At 38.5% G+C, this 16937-nt stretch overlaps 1 protein-coding gene across 1 annotated transcript in view; it reads right to left on the reverse strand.

The window, feature by feature from the left end:
• Positions 1–16937, reverse strand: part of clcn7 (chloride channel 7) — a 68339-nt gene that overhangs the window by 4402 nt on the left and 47000 nt on the right. Inside the window, exons 19-23 of the mRNA XM_073060569.1 lie at positions 12711–12838; positions 6973–7058; positions 3861–3984; positions 2734–2808; positions 494–670 (exon numbers count right to left, since the gene is read on the reverse strand). Of these exons, the coding sequence (XP_072916670.1) occupies positions 494–670; positions 2734–2808; positions 3861–3984; positions 6973–7058; positions 12711–12838 (590 nt within the window). The remainder of the gene's footprint in view (positions 1–493; positions 671–2733; positions 2809–3860; positions 3985–6972; positions 7059–12710; positions 12839–16937) is intronic.

A 16937-nucleotide genomic window follows, 5' to 3' on the forward strand; every position in this document is an offset into this window, starting at 1 on the left:
ATCTATCCGTCTCCTTGCATCCTTTCCATCTGTGCTGAGTTGAGGAATGAACTAGCAACTTGGCCTCATAAAAAACTCAATGCGCCACAAGGTGCAAAGAGGAATAATATAAAAATGGGAATACAGTGCACAAAACAAACAACCAAACTTTTCAAGTGTACGGAGTGAGCTATGAATAAATATCATTTCCATAAACCAGATATTAATAAGTCAGCATACCTACTTTAACAAAATTGCAATAATTAATGATCATGTAAGAAAATATGAACCCCCAATAAAACCCATGCTTACGTTTTATGTAAAAGTATAAAGCTGTGTAAAATCAACTTATTTTTTCTGTAAATGTGATTGTTACATGCAGTGACTTAAAATAACTTATTAAACCGAAACAAAAATTCACATAGCACATTGTAAAAAAAAGAACTATTAAAAAACTGATCTGAAAGATCAACTGGACATTACAAATGTAAGATTGCAGCTTAAGATTCATTACCCCGGGCACACTATATGGGGTTGGGTTCATGAATTCTGTTAAGTCCATTGTACAATGTCGCTCATCCTCTGATACGTGAATAGACTGGATAGGAGGGAACCTTGGGTATGCATCTCTGAAATCCTTAAGCTGAAGCTTCCTTTGTGTCAAGTTTGAGTTTGCTCTTTCCACAAACACCTGAAAAAAGCAAAAATAAAACTGAAGTAAAAGCTTTAGCCATAATTGTTATCTCCAGAACTATAGGCATTATCTTTATTAAAAGAAAGAATAAATAAATCAAATTAAAATCAAATTAGATCAAGTTTCATCTTTCATAAACAATACCTTAGGAACAGTGTGAATTTATTTCTTGAGAAATTTAGATTAAAAAATACTCAATTTATGCCAAAACATCACTGAACACAATATTCTTCCTTTCCACTACCTCCCAAGTTCCACCTGCTAATATTTTACTTAATTCAGGCAGGGCACTATGTTTTTTTTAGTTGTAGAATACACCTTCCGGTGCTACTTGGACATGTCTTCAGTGATGAACCCAGGGTCATAGGATGTTTCGGGTCTTTAATGATCAGACACCCTTGCCCGGGTGACCCAGCCGGGGGTGATTAGCCCCCGACTTGTGTCCAAGTGGCGCACTAATCCACGGACCCCCCTCCGGATCCACAGCCACCGCAAGGCCTTTTCAACAGCCTCCAGCACACTCACTTTTACATACAGACTCTCTTCCTTCTACCAGAAAAAGCTTCTTGAGGTTACACTTACTTTGAATGGACATGTTTACACCCCCAACTTCTGGAACAGCAGACCCAAAGTCCTAAGTTAGGATGTGTGGTTTCAGAAGCATACGCAAATCAATGCAAGCTCCATATCCGTCCTTTTCAAAAACTACGTACTGGTGTTCCTGCACTTTTTTATGCTACATCAGCCAAGTTTAGCAAGTAGCTCACCTATTTGTATCAGATGGCTTTAAACAAGAAGTAGGCAAGGCTGCATTTAAGAGTATTGTGCTGTCTTGGTCACCCTGGTGTAGCAAAGATGTGATTCAGCTGGAAGAAATGCAGAGAAGATTTACGAGGATGTTATCAGCACTCAAGAGAGTGGGTTGTTTGGGAGTAGCTGGGCAGGACAGGACTTTATTCCTTCGAGCATAAGAGATCTTGTAGAGGTGCATAGAAAAGGTGAATGCAATGTCTTTTTCACAGGTTTGGGAAATCAAGAACTTGAAGGCATAGGTTTTTAAGGTAAGAGGAAAAGATTTAATAGGAACCTGAGGGGCAATTTTTTTGCCACGCAAAGGGGGGTACATATACAGAATGAGTTGCCAGAGGAAGTGGCTAAAGCAGGTACAACAACATTTAAAAGACACATGGAAAGGTAGAGTAGCTTTAATGGGCATCTTGGTCAGCATGCAAGAGAAGGTCTGAAGGCCTTGTTCCCATGCTATATGACTATGACGCGAATAATGAATTGTTGAAGTTGCTGAGACACTAAATCATGGCTGTTCAGATGCCTATTGTGCGATTTGCTGGATATTTTGCTAATACTTGGACAAGGGACTTTTCCCAGCACTACCTTTAAGAAAAAATGTAATTTAATCTCATAAGTGGTGAGTGTATTTTTCTCTATTCATTACTGCTAATTTTTGAATTCAAATTAATCCATCCCAAGAACTTTTGTCTATCTAACACGTCAACACGATCCTCTAAGGGAGCAAGTCTTTCACGGTCAAATAACAAATACTTGAAAAGAAAAACTTTTTTTTTTTAAATACATATACATTTTCATGGGATTGTGAAATAGAGTACAAAAAAATAAAATGACATGTGAACTAGGAATAGCAACTCAGCTGTTGAGCAAATCAAGTTGCTTCATTCTAACATGAAATACCCCTAATTACATAACTTTCCTGGTTTCAAAATGACTGTTAAGTGCCCAATTTATTTCACTCTAACATTTGAAATCAAGACAATAAACTGTACATTAGAGCTTAATCTGAAATTGAGTAAAGTCTGGCTATATTGTACCAAAACTGTCACATATTTGAAATACCACCATTTAACAACTGACATATTAATCCATGTTTAATTCAGGTACACTTACAACAATACTTAATACTTAAAGGTGAATTACAGTCATAAAAACTCTGAAGGATAAGGCAAAAACAAATTAATGTATTTCTAACATTTTGTTTTCACTTTTGATTGGTTGTATTTCCAATTTTACTCTTTTTGAAATAATACCTTATGTTTCAGGAGGACAATTAATTGTGATCGCAATATTAATCCGCATAATCTTCCAACGTTGTCATATTCAGGCTGAAAAGAGAAAGCATTTCATAATTAGTGAACACGAACAGCATTTCAAGATACTTTTTATTTTTACCATTTTGAGTGGTGTTTAAAAGAAGCAGTAAGAATATACTGTAGTTTATCACACATGCTGCTGGGTCATGACAGTGTATTCCATTTCAGCAAAATGAAAGTAGGCCCAGGAAAATTATTAAACAACCAACCTCATGGACAAAGCAATCAGGCTATGGGGTCACTACAGAATGAAGTAAATTGACAAGAGAATCAAAATACTGTTGCACTGAAAAAAAATGCTTGCTTAGGTACATCAGATTTTCCATATGAAGTATCTCAATTTCTCTGGATTTAATAAACTGGCATTTTGTGAATTGTTAAAAACTTGAAATGCAGCATATCCAAGATAATTCAATTGCATGTAACATTACAAATGATCCTGCAAAATACTGAATGCCACCATGCAACAGGTTGCTGCATCTAGCCAAGAGGCCAATAGAAAACAATTTATTTTCATCATCGGGAGGACAAAAATGCAAAATGATTATTCTGGTCACTCCAGTCATAACCCCTGATTCCTTTGCATCACAAAGATCATCTGGATGTGAATTTATCATCAAAATAATGTGTAGTATCTGAATGAAAAGGATGTCATGGAGGGGATTGAAAGAGGAGAAACCAAAGCTGGCAATCTTGTGCATTTACAAGGGCTTAAAATAATCTGAAAGGAGGTAATTATATTTTCAATTACAGAGATGTGTTGATAACTACATACTAATTAAACAACTGAATGAATGATCTTAATAATAAATTTAGAAAAGCCTTTACTTGCTTAAGAATTGGAAATCCATTTCAATGCGAGGGATGACCGTAATCTTTCTGTATATTTAATTTGCACATATTAAGACACCATAACTTTTATCTAATTTTATAAATTTTAGATAGCTACATCATAATTACATTTTATTACATTCTAGCCACATTCAAAGTCATCACAATGTACCTTTTGCATTCCCTGTATAATTTATACAAAGCAAAATCTATATATTTTAATATTTACGTACAGTTTGATTCTCATCAACCACTGGAAAGCCATTATGATTAGTTGTTGTGTCACTGAGAATGTCCACGATGCGTCCAACCTTCTCAAATCGTTTGAAACAAGTTACTGGGTAACTCATCACTTCACTAAAATTGAATAATGCATTTAGTATTAAAATGTATTTTATTATTTTGCAATATAATTCACCTCATATACAAAATTGGAACTACAACAGTTTCCATTCTTACCCTTGAAATCAACACTAGTATGATTATAGTATGCAATTATCTGGGGTATCAAGTAAATAAAAAATTTTTTAAAACAATCTAAAACCAAAATGAAAAAAAAATTCCAAGTTTTCTCTATTCTCAAGTATCTGGAGTAAAACTGACTCTTATGCATTAAACATAAAATCTGCATTTAACCCTATACATGTACTTCACATTAAAAATAAAATAATATCATTAAGTATTATGGAGAATTAATGAGCCAATGCAACAACCCCAAAAAGGAGCCTCATGTTGGGCAAGAGAATCAGGACTTCATCGCCTTCTTGCTCAAAGTGGATGTGCAACACTAACTTGGAACTGGCATCCAAATATTAAAAATAAATTCAATAGCATCTTTTGTGATGATGCAAACTTTTTTTAAAAACCAGCAAAACAATGTTTAGTGTGATCATCTCTAATCTGCAAGTGAAACATTCTTGGAAGAGGCAATTAAGTTTAGTTGAAAGCTATCCAGCAGATTTAATTTGGTTATACACAGGGAAAGTATTTGATAAAAGTTCTGTAGGCAAAAGAGGATCTTCCAAATTAATTCATAGTGAATTTACTACCTCTCTTCTACGCCACTGCTGTAGTGTAGTAATGGTTAGTAAAGCTAAACCTAGCTTAAATTTACCAAGTGAAAATTAATACAAGTCATTCTTTAATTTAGAGTACCCCAAGTGCTGAACAGCTACCAGAATACTTTAGTGGTTTATTCAATATTTTAACATAGTTAAGTGCAATAGCCAATTTTGTTGTTTTCTGAAACCTGCTATGTGCTGTAAATGTTCAGGCTGGTCATTTATCTGATGTGGGAGACACACAAATATTGGTTACCTTAAACAGTAGCACGAGAAAATAGGTATGACATCAAATTATTACATATAAAAGACATAATTACAACTAGTGCTACAATCCATTAATTCTGCGCTGTTAAGTTTAATATGTAATGGGATAAGAAAACTAAATACTATCAGACACCTCCCAAAAATATAAGAAAAGATTTTCAGTGAGTAATTAATTTATATGGTTCAAATGCATCACTACTATAAACTAGACACATGTAGGGCTCTCAGTACCATTAACTGTGGTGTTAACTGTTCAGGCTAACAAAATGGCTTCTCTGTAATGTTACTTAATGCTGTAATGGGTTTCTGTAGCTGGAAAATTTGGGTTATAACTGCAGATAAGGGGGAACTAACCAATGGAGAATTGTTATGCTATCTTGTATGTGTGAGCTGAGCAGGAGTTTGCGGGGTTTTTCTCGGGAAGCAAGCGAGGAGGACGGACGTGTGAGGAGCGGACAGCAGTTCCAGGGCAGCGGATACTGGTCGGAGGTTCGGGTGGTGGATGAAACCGGAGGCATGAGTTCCAACGTATTAAAATATTATATGCACAAACTGATAAACTTACTGATTTGGCGCCTTTAGGTTTTCTGTTTCTACTAATCCATCACTAAGAAATAACTATAAAGTTGTAATTATTTACTTGCATTTGGTGTATTGTCTGATATTTGTGTTTCGAGCATGTACTGGGGGGGGGGGGGGGCATTACACCGTATTTATACCAAAGTATTGCACAGTTGGCGGGGCGATGGCAGCTCACCCTAGGTGAACTGGGGTAAATTGGGAGCATGGATACTACAGACACAACTCCTATATTCCCCTTGCACACATCATCCTCAAATACAGAAAGCCAATGTAGGAATTTGCATCAGTTCACAAGATCACAAGACAAAGGAGCAGAAGTAGACTATTCAGCCCATCGAGTCCGCTCCGCCACTCCACCATGAGTTAAAGTACCTCAAAAAATTCCAATAGGTTGGTGAGGCAGGATCTTCCCTTCATGAAACCATGCTGGCTTGGGCCTATCTTGTCATGCACCTCGAGGTATTTCATAACCTTGTCCTTGAGGATAGACTCCAATAACTTTCCAACTTAGATGTCAGACTAATAGGTCTGTAATTTTCTTCTTGCTGCCTCCCTCCTTTCTTAAACAGCGGAACTACATTTGTGACCTTCCAGTCCTCCGGAACCATGCCAGAGTCTATTGATTCCCGGAAGATCATTTCCAATGCCTCCACAATCTCCAAAGCCACCTCCTTCAGAAGCCATGGGTGCACCTCATCCGGTCTGGGAGACTTATCTATCCTTAGTCCATTTAGCTTCCCAAGCATTTTCTCTCTAGTAATCTTGACTGTACCTAATTCTATTCCCTGAGACCTCTGGCTATCAAGTATATTGCTAATGTCTTCCACTGTGAAGACTGATGCAAAATACTCATTTAGTTCCTTTGCCATCTCTTTGGTACCCATTATAATTTCTCCAGCATCATTGTTAATCGATCCTATATCTATCCGTGTCACTCCTTTACTCTTCATATATTTTTTAAAAAGTTAGTATCCTTATCTTATGAAAATCAATTTGTGAGATGTAATGAGCACATATGCACACAAAATGAGAGATTGGATATAACATTAGTGTTACAAATATTTGAAAGATATTTTCAATATTTATATTCTGTGCTCACATGCCTTGAAGTAGAATACTTTTGGAACAAACCTACACTTACATCAATTAGCTGACTGCATGGCAACAGCATAGTACTAGATTCCTAAAAGGATAAAACTGTAACTAGATTTAATAACTTATTTTTGTTGCATCCTCAGCAAAAGCACATTTTATTACCTACTCCTTATGAACAAGATGTTAATGGCAATGCGAAACCACGGAATTATTTCATAAAAAATTGACAGAACTCACTCCTTGCTTTTAAATTTATGCAAATAAAATACTTGAAAACAGTTATCTCAATTGATAATGTAGGAGCAGTTCCAGCTAGAAGAGACAAAATGGACAACCTTACCGTGCAGTTAAAGTATGAGACTTCTCAGGAGGCTCCCAACCAAGGAAAGGGACACTCTGCAACTTAATGTGAATATCATACAGTCCCTAAAACCAAAAACAATTTAAAGTGTAGGTAATTTATAGAACCAAATTATAGTTTATATCAGTATAGCTCTCCTTAGTTTATTAAGGAACTGTAACACATTGCTAAGTCACCTGTTGATTTCTTTTTGCCAAGTCTTCTGAGTCCAATACAAAAGCAAAGTACTGCAAATGTTGCAAATCAGAAGTAAATTCAAAATATTGGAAACATTCAGATCAGGCTAATACCTGGATGAGAGGGCTGTTCTTTCAAAAGGGGCCAACTAGTTTTGCTTTCTCATTAAAAGAATGAGGAGTAATCTTATTCAAGCATATGATTGTACGAGGCCTGGAGGTAGTTGAAATGTTGCCAATAGTGGGAGAGCCAGAAACAAGGGAAATAGCTACAAAGTAAGGGTTTTGGCCACTTAAAACTAAGGTATGGAAATTTACTTTAGAGGATAATAAACCTCTGGAATGCTCTGTCATGTGGGTGGTAGGGACCAGACTGTTAGATGTATTAAAGGCAGAAATAAGTAAATAATTTTTTTTTAAAAATCGAAGAATTAAGAAATATGGAGAACTACACAGAAGAGTTCAGGCCAGTACAGATTAGCAAAGTGGGTCAGACATCAGATGCCAAGTGTCTACTCCTCCTCTTATGTCTTTGTATTATTTCATCTGTCGACAAAGAAATACAGTAAAGCTGAAATTTCAGAATGATCACCTTTTATCAGAATGTCCCTGATTAAAGATAACTCATTTGAAAAAAATACTTTTTTCTCTCCAAATATACCCAAGCTGCTGAGTATTTCTGTTAATCAAAAAATTTCTAATGAATGTAATAAGGTTTAATTGATGTTCTCGCTAAGATTCCACCTCCAAATGTGATCTTTATTTACTTTTTGTTAGTATGGGATAAATATCTAACTCATACTAATCTTAAAGTAGAATTCAACACTTAAGAGATGCATTAATAAATGTACCACTCAGCACAGAAGTGATGAGTAGAGCTCCTGCCTCACAGCTCAGCAACCCAGGCTCAGAACAGAGCTCTAGCACTGTGCATAGTGAAGTTGCACATTCTACCCGTGACTGCATGGATATCTCTCTCGGAGATCTGATTCGCTCCTACTTCTCCAAAACATGCAAGTTGGTAGGTTAATTGACCATCATAAATTACCCCTGGTGTGTAGGTAAATATAGGACCTTTGGGGAGTTGGTAACAATGTGGGGAGAATGGAAAGAGAGGGATTGGATTAGTGTAAACTGATGTCCGATCGTAAGAAGGCTTGTTTCCTTGCTGTATGACTATGATTAAACTGTAGAACAGCACTATTTTCAGGAGTATACTTTTACAATTTAAAAATAAACCACCTACTAATTTTTAAAGCTTTACATCCCAATCCTTAAATGCTGAATGCATTCCTTTCAAACAGGATAGAAATAGACATTTTATTTATGGTCACATGCACTTTGTTTACTGACAAGGATGAAAGCCAAAACCAGTTCTAATTTAGTCAGATTTTAAGTTGTGCCATGCGTGTCACTCAATCACATTTCTTAAATTGATTTTCACATTTTCCAGGCAGCTAGTCATCGGTGCTTATAAAATCTATCATGCTCATAAAATCCATTTTGTACAATGCATTCACCTTTGTTTCAGATATTAAGGCTATTGTACATTTTTACTGATTCTCAGCATGAGCAGTACTGGGAACTACAGAATGCCTACTACATTAATAGAATGGAATTTCAAGACTCCTCCTCAGCCTACGTACATATATTCACATCCTGATTATGGAATATAAAATAGATGTCTAGAGGAAAAGAATTGGCAGCTAATAGTTATGAATTCATGACAGAAAATAATATGACAAGGAATAATAAAAGGCCAGTGAATCCACTTGTATCCTATATAGTAATCCCATCTGTATGACCTATTTTGAGGATTAAACATTGTTTTCAGTGTAAAAGTAACATTTTAAAAAACGAGGAAAAGAGGCCTACATTAATCACTTCTTTGAATCATGCAATCCTGCTATGCACTGAATTATGTTCAGGGATACCTATGAAAAGACTGGCATAAGTCTTTACTCGCAATTATTTTTCAAGAACATACAGGGGGAAAAACATCTATTTCTCCTCCAAGAATAACTCACCAGATTGATGCCTCAGTTAAGGCAACTACTCATCTGACTGCTTATTATAACATAGAAGGAAGGCAGAATCAGGATCCGAAACAGGTTTAGTATCACTAGCAAATGTCATGAAATATGGTGCTTTGCTGCAGCAGCACACAGCAATATATAATATAAAAACACTATAAATTACAATAAGAAATATATATTAAAAACATTTTTAATTACTTTGCAAGAAAAAAGCAAAAAAAAGTAGTGAGATAGTGCAAGCAACACACACAAAATGCTGGAGGAACTCAGAAGGCCAGGTACCATCTATGGAAAAGAGTACAGTCGACTTTCGGGCTGAGACCCTTCGGCAGGGCTCAGAGTGAGGTAGTGTACATGGTTTCAATGTCCATTCAAAAATCTGATGTCACTGGTGAAGAAGCAGTTCCTAAAATGTTTGAATGTGTGCCCTCAGGCTCTTGTACCTCCTCGGTCGTAGCAATAAGGGCATGCCTTAGGTAATGGGGGTCCTTAATGACAGATGTCACCTTTTTGAGAAATCACCTTTTGAAGAATGTCCTCGATGTCGGAAAGGATAACGCCCACGATGGAGCTGGCTAAGTTTGCAACTTTCTGTAACTATTTTTTTTTTATTCTGTGCAGTGGCCCCTCCATACCAGACAATATCTGTAGAAATTTGCAAGAGTCTTTCCTAATGAAATAAAGCCGCGGTTGTGCCTTATTTATAATTGCATCAGTATGTTGGGCCCAGTATAAGTCTTCAGAGATGTTGACACACAAGAACTTGAAGAAACTGCTCACCCTTTCCACTGCTGATCCTTCAGTGAGAACTAGTGTGTGTTCTGTCAACTGCCCCTTCCTAAAGTCCACGATCAATCCCTTAATATTACTGACCCTAATGTGGTTGTCGTTTCAACACCACTCAACCAGCTAACTATCTCACTACTGAATGTCTTCTCGACACCATCTGAAATTTTGCCAACAATAGTTGTGTCATCAGAAAATTTACAGATAGTTTTTGAGCTGTTCCTAGCCACATAGTCATGGGTGTCGAGAGTGTAGAGCAGTGGGCTAAGCATGCATCCTTGATGTGTCAGTGTTGATTTCAGCGAGGAGGAGACGTTATTTCTGATCTGCACTGACTATGATCTCCCAAATAGAAAGTCAGGGATCTGGTTACATAAGCCCAGTTTTTGAAGCTTGTTAATTAGTATTGAGGGTATGATAGTATTGAACACTGAGCTGTAATCAATAAACAGCAGCCTGACGTAGGTGATCCAAGATAGAGTGAAGGGCCAGTAAGGCTAATGCCCATTGTGGCGATAGCAAATTGCAGCAGGTCCAGGTCCAGGTCCTTGCCAAGGCAGAGTTTATTCTGGCCATGGCCAAACTCTCAAAGCACTTCATCACAGTAGATGCCAGTGCAAATGGACAATAGTTGTTGAAGCAACTCACCTTGCTCTTCTTGAGCACTCAAACAATTGTTGCCTTTTTCAAGCAGATGGGAACCTCTGACTGCAGGTGAGAGATTGAAGATGTCCTCAAACTCTCCAGCCTATTGCTTAGCATAGGGTTTCAGGGTCCTACCAGATACACCATCAGGGATTGACACCTTGCAAGGGTCCACCATCCTGAACGATGTTCTGGCATCTGCCTCCAAGAGATTACAGGGTCACCAGATACTGCAGGGATTTGCACAGATGTAGCTTGATTCTCCCTCTCAAAATGTGCATAAAAAGCGCTGAGCTCATCTGCAGGTGAAGAATCACAGCCATTCATGATGTTATTTTTATCCTTGAAGGAAGTAATGACCTGAAAACCCTGACTGAACTGAAGTGCATTCGATTCCATCTCTAACTTCAACCAGAATTGTTATTTTGTTCTTAAAATAGCATTCCACAGGTCGTGCCTGGATTTCTGGTATAGTTCTAGATCACCACTTTTGAATGCCACACACAGATCAAGCCCTCAGCAGACTATGAATCTCCTGGTTTAGGCATGTCCAGTATGTTCTCGAAGGCACACACTCATCCATACGGGTCTTGATGGTTGGTGACAACTGTGGTGTATTCATTCAGATCCAAAGAGGAATTCCTGAATATTGTCCAGTCCACCAACTCAAAGAAGTCCAGTAAGGGCTCTGCCTACTTTGATCATATCTTCTTGGTCCTCACCAGCTGGTGCTGTGATCTTAAGTTTCTGCTCATACACTGGGAGTAGAGGTACAGCCAGGCAATCCGACTTTCCAAAGTGCAGGCATGAGATGGCACAGTTATCATTCTTGATGGTGGTATAACAAAGGTCAAATGTGTTGGCTCTCTGGTTCCACAAGATGATATGTTGGTGGTAGTTGTTCAAATATTTCAAGCTAGCCTGGTTGAAATCCCCCCTCAGTGATATGGAAGGCATCAGAGTGTGCTGTTTCGCGACTGTTGATCACAGTGCTCAGCTGTCTAGTGCCTGCCTGACATTGGCCTGAGATAGAATGTAGACCACAACCAGGATGATGGTGGAAAACTCCTTCAGCAGTTAAAATAGACAACACTTGACCATGAGATTCCAGGTCAGGTGAACAGGACTGAGACAGACTGTCACGTCTGTGCACTATGATGAATTAATCATGAAGAGTATGCTCACTCCCATGGGCATCAAGCCCATTGGGAGGGTTGTCAGCTCCCAAAAGTCTTATTTCCCCTCTACACATTTCTAGTTCTCTCTTACATGCTCATCAATATCCTTTGGATTCCACCTCTACCCCACATTAAGGGGTAATTTACAATCACAGGCAGAAAAACAAATCGTCACACAATGAACATGCAAACATTTTTTTAAAAAGTGTCCACGGTCAGGATCAATCTACATCCTTAAAGTTACAAAGAAGGTTTTAACACCATCTAGTGTGTCACCATGCCACATTGGTCCTATCCGAATTACACCAACCTCAAGAGTTCTATCTCATCTGACTGGGCAGTCACATTGAAAAGAGAAACATTTTAGTGTTGTTTTACTGCAAAATGCTATGGATATTATTTCTAGTGCTGTTTAAACCACAGCACAAAAGAACCTATACATCTGGTCTACTTGACCTGAGCCTAACAGGATGTATGGTCTGTGTGCACTGAGCTTCACATAAAATTAAGTCCATGGGATACGAGTTGGGTCAGTATAAGCTGGCTCGTGAAAAAAAGAACCAGCCAGAGAAGTGCAGGTAGCACAGCAAGCAGTTCCTGTTTCTCAATATTTAACTGGACAGCAAAAATATCTAGCTTAAACTAAATTCCATGTGTCAGATATCAATCAGGTTATGTATTAAACAAATCTATGTGATTGAGCCAGGTTTTAATTTTACATCCAGGCAAAGGTTCAAGTTTAATTTTCTTAGCACTCAATGGAAACAACAGTGCATAAAAAATAACTTACCTAAACAAAGCTTTCTTTTCTTTACAAACGGAGGTGTTAATTGAGAAAATATTCTATGTTTATACAAGCCACACTCAAACATTTGAAGTATTACAAAAACAGGTACCTCAATACAGAAATCCCCAACTATTTTGGCAGTCATCAGCACCAACATGATGGGAAGTCCATATGTCACATTTCCAGTAGCTTCCACAATGATGACTGTTAAGCTCAGTGTCATTCGCACAATACCCCCTGTCAAAGGAAAGTGATAGACTGCAAGGTCAGCTGCATTTCATCTGCAGGTTTTCCACACATTCAAAGCAATCGTATTTGGCTCCTATCTGATTCAGTTACACTGTTAATTTGGATCCTTCTTTTACTCAAAAGTGATTAAAATGACAAGTTTTTCTTTCATACGTTAGAGACTTTTAAGCTTAGCAACTATACATTATTTTCAGCTCCAACAGGCAATCTCCCAATCAGAGGCAATTAACAAGTTTCTTTAAAATAGAAACTCATCTTTTTCTCAAGATTAAAGAGCTTAAACATTAAATTACTGTTCTTCACATTTCCATAATTATTTATTAAATTGCTCGGCTGTTATAGTCATACTGACCATGCATTGTTATTGACACTAAAAAATGTAAATTATTATTAATATTATTTAGTAAGAACAATTTTGACACATAATTGCTATTTCAATTCAAACAGAAACTATGTGACCATGACAATACTGAAAAATATTTTATATTTTATTTTTAAGCATTAAACATTCTGTTTGAACAAACACTAATACCAACTGCTGTCATTCAATGACACTGGCATTGCTAAAATCTTGATGATCAACATCCTGCATGTGGGATGGTGCCGGCAATGATCAGAAATTCAACCCAAAAAACTGAACCAGCCAAATAAATGCACGTAATTGACTTTATCAAAGCCTTTCCAAAATATAAGGTGCATGTTTGAAGGACGATGCTCTTCACTTCGTGCAGCTCTAACAACTCAAGAGTTCAAACCATCCAGAGAACCCCTATCTACTTGATCACCACCACATTCAGTAGGCCCAAATATTTGTTCGGATCCATTGCAACTGGATCTTTGATTTCTTCATCAGGTGAGCAGTCAGTGCAGATTGATAATAACATCTCCTCCTTGCTGACAATCAACACAGAATCACCTCAAGGATGTGTGTGCAGCCTATTGCTCTACATTCACGACCGTGTGGCTATCAAATGCCATTTTTAATTTGCCAATAACACCACTGGCGACAAAGAGGTATATGGGAGTGAGAAAGATTGACTGGTTTCACAACAGCCTTGTATTCAACATCAGCAAGACTAAGGAATTGATCGTAGATTTCAGAAAGGGGAGGTCAGGAGAACACTCATCAGTCCTCATCAAGGGGTCAGTAATGGAAAGGGTGAGCAGCTTCAAGTTCCTAGGGTCTGGACCCAACATAGTGATGCAATTACAAAAAAAGGCAGGCCAGATAAAATCCTGAAGTCTTCAGTGTCCTGCCTAATGACTACCGTCCCGTTGCACTCACATCCATCATCATGAAGTGTTTCGAGAGGCTCAACATGAGGCACATCAAGACCCTGCTGCCCCCCTCACTGGACCCCTGCAGTTTGCGTACTGTCCCACTGCTCAACAGACGACGCCATTGCCATCACCCTCCACCTGGCCCTAACCCACCTGGACAAAAAAAGACATGTATGTTTTGAATGCTGTTCATGGTCTTCAGTTCAGCATTCAACACAATCATCCCTCAGAAACTAATTGGAAAGCTGAGCCTACTGGGCCTGTACACCTCCCTCTGCAACTGGATACAAGACTTCCTGACTGGGAGACCTCAGTCAGTCCAGATCGGAGGCACCATCACACTGAGCACGGGGGGTCCCCCAGGGCTGTGTGCTCAGTCCACTGCTGTTCACTCTGCTGAATCATGACCCATCTGTAGAAATGTGTGAGTGTCTTTGGTGACATACCAATTCTCCTCAAACTCCTCATGAAATATACTGTAGCTTCAAGTTCCTGTAATTGCATCAATACACTGGACCCATAATAGATCCTCAGAGATGCTGACACCCAGGAACTTGAAACTGCTCACCCTTTCCACTTCTGATCCCTCGATGAGGACCTTTAACTTCCTCTTCCTGAAGTCCACAATCAACTCTTTGGACTTATTGACGTTGAGTGCAAGGTTGTAGTTTCAGCACCACTCAACCAATGATCTTACCTCACTCCTTGTGTAAAATTCAAACTTATAGATGGTGCTTGAGCTGTGCCTAGTCAGACAGTTATGGGTGGACAGAGAGTAGGGCAGTGGACTAAGCAAACATCCTTGAGGTGCACCAGTGCTGATAGTCAACGAGGAGATGTCATTTCTGATCTGTACAGACTATGGTCTCCCGGTAATAAAGTCAAGAATCTAGTTGCAGAGTCAGTTTGTTTACTGAGGGTACGATTATGTTGAACGCAGAGCCGTAGTCAATAAATGACAACCTGATGTAGGTACTACTATTGTCCATGTGATCGAAGACTGAGTGAACAGCAAGTGAGATTGTATAAATTGTTTTTAAATAGCGCCAGTTGCACGTGTTTGATTTTGTCACTGTTAGTTAGCAAAAAGACAATTTAGAACCATTTTGCTTACAGGAGTTTTTAGCATTCAGGCTTACTGATACCAGAAATGGCCGAGAGTGATACTGAAATGATTTCACTACTTTAAGTCAAAGGTTACCGCAGGACATTGATAGGATGCAAAACTGGGCTGAGAAATGGCAGATGGAGTTCAACCCAGATAAATGTGAAGTGGTTCATTGTGGTAGGTCAAATATGTTGGTAGAATATAGTATTAATGGTAAGACTCTTGGCAGTGTGGAGGATCAGAGGTATCTTGGGATCAGAGTCCACAGGATGCTCAAAGCAGCTGCGCAGGTTGACTCTGTGGTTAAGAAGGCGTTTGGTGTATTGGCCTTCATCAATTGTGGAATTGGATTTAGGAGCAGAGAGGTAATGTTGCAGCTACAGTGGCATGCAAAAGTTTGGGCACCCTTGTTCAAAATTTCTGTTACTGTGAATAGTGTTATGAACCCCAGTTTCAACACCTGGTACGGTACGTGATGTACTGGAAATCTGTGTGTTATGTGCCCCAGTATCAATTCTTGGAACAGCACATGATGTACTGGAAATCTGTGACTTTGTTTCTTGTAGTGTCACGCGATGAGCTATCCCAACAGCATAAAAGCAGCTGCGCCGATTGCTCCGGAGACACACTTTGGGAGAGACCCACTTTGGTGGAGAGTCATTGTGTTTCGACAGCAGAGACGTTAGTGAGAGTGAAGAGTGCAAAAAGAACCAGCCAGAGAAGTGCAGGTAGCACAGCAAGCAGTTCCTGTTTCTCAATATTTAACTGTACAGCAAAAATACCTAGCTTAAACTAAATTCCATGTGTCAGATATCAATCAGGTTATGTATTAAACCAATCTATGTGATTAAGCCAGGTTTTAATTTTACATCCAGGCAAAGGTTCAAGTTTAATTTTCTTAGCACTCAATGGAAACAACACAGTGCATAAAAAATAACTTACCTAAACAAAGCTTTCTTTTCTTTACAAACGGAGGTGTTAATTGAGAAAATATTCTATGTTTATACAATCCACACTCAAACATTTGAAGTATTACAAAAACAGGCACCTCAATACAGAAATCCCCAAATATTTTGGCAGTCATCAGCACTCGACTGAACCGAAAAGGGAGTGGGTAGTCGATAACGCTGTGCATTTCAGAAGCAACTGGCATTTTGTAATCCAAACGTGGATTTTTGGCACCCACCTTGGTGACCCATGCAAAGTCTCGGGTGTGTGGTGACCAGTCCTGGGAAAGGGACTTCTCATGTCAGTTACGTGGTGAAATTCTCACTTTTTGTGGACACTTCGTAGACTTTTTGAAACAGACCACATCGTGAACTCGCTTCCACTGTAAAGGTACGGTGGCCACTTTGTGAGATCAGCGTTCGAGAGGTACTGTGTGTCTGCCAAATAACCTTCGGAAAGGTACAGTGGTCATTTTGGCATATGTCTGCGAGACTCGCTTCTTCACTGTATTTTGAATGTCTGTCTTCGCTACACTTAGAAACTAAAAGTCTCTCCTCTCAATTACCCCGTGAATCCTTGAAACTTTCTGAACTGACATTCTGAAACTGTGCTCCAGTAAGGCTCTGTTAAGAATTGCTTCTGGGAGCTATTGACGCATAGCACTGTTAACTTTGTTTTAAGTTAGTTGCTTGTTTAATTTTCTATGTTTCTGTTTGAGTGTTAATAAATTCTGTTGTTTTGCAAAAATTC

Source organism: Hemitrygon akajei, chromosome 11 (assembly GCF_048418815.1).
Source record: "Hemitrygon akajei chromosome 11, sHemAka1.3, whole genome shotgun sequence".
Taxonomy (NCBI): domain Eukaryota; kingdom Metazoa; phylum Chordata; class Chondrichthyes; order Myliobatiformes; family Dasyatidae; genus Hemitrygon; species Hemitrygon akajei.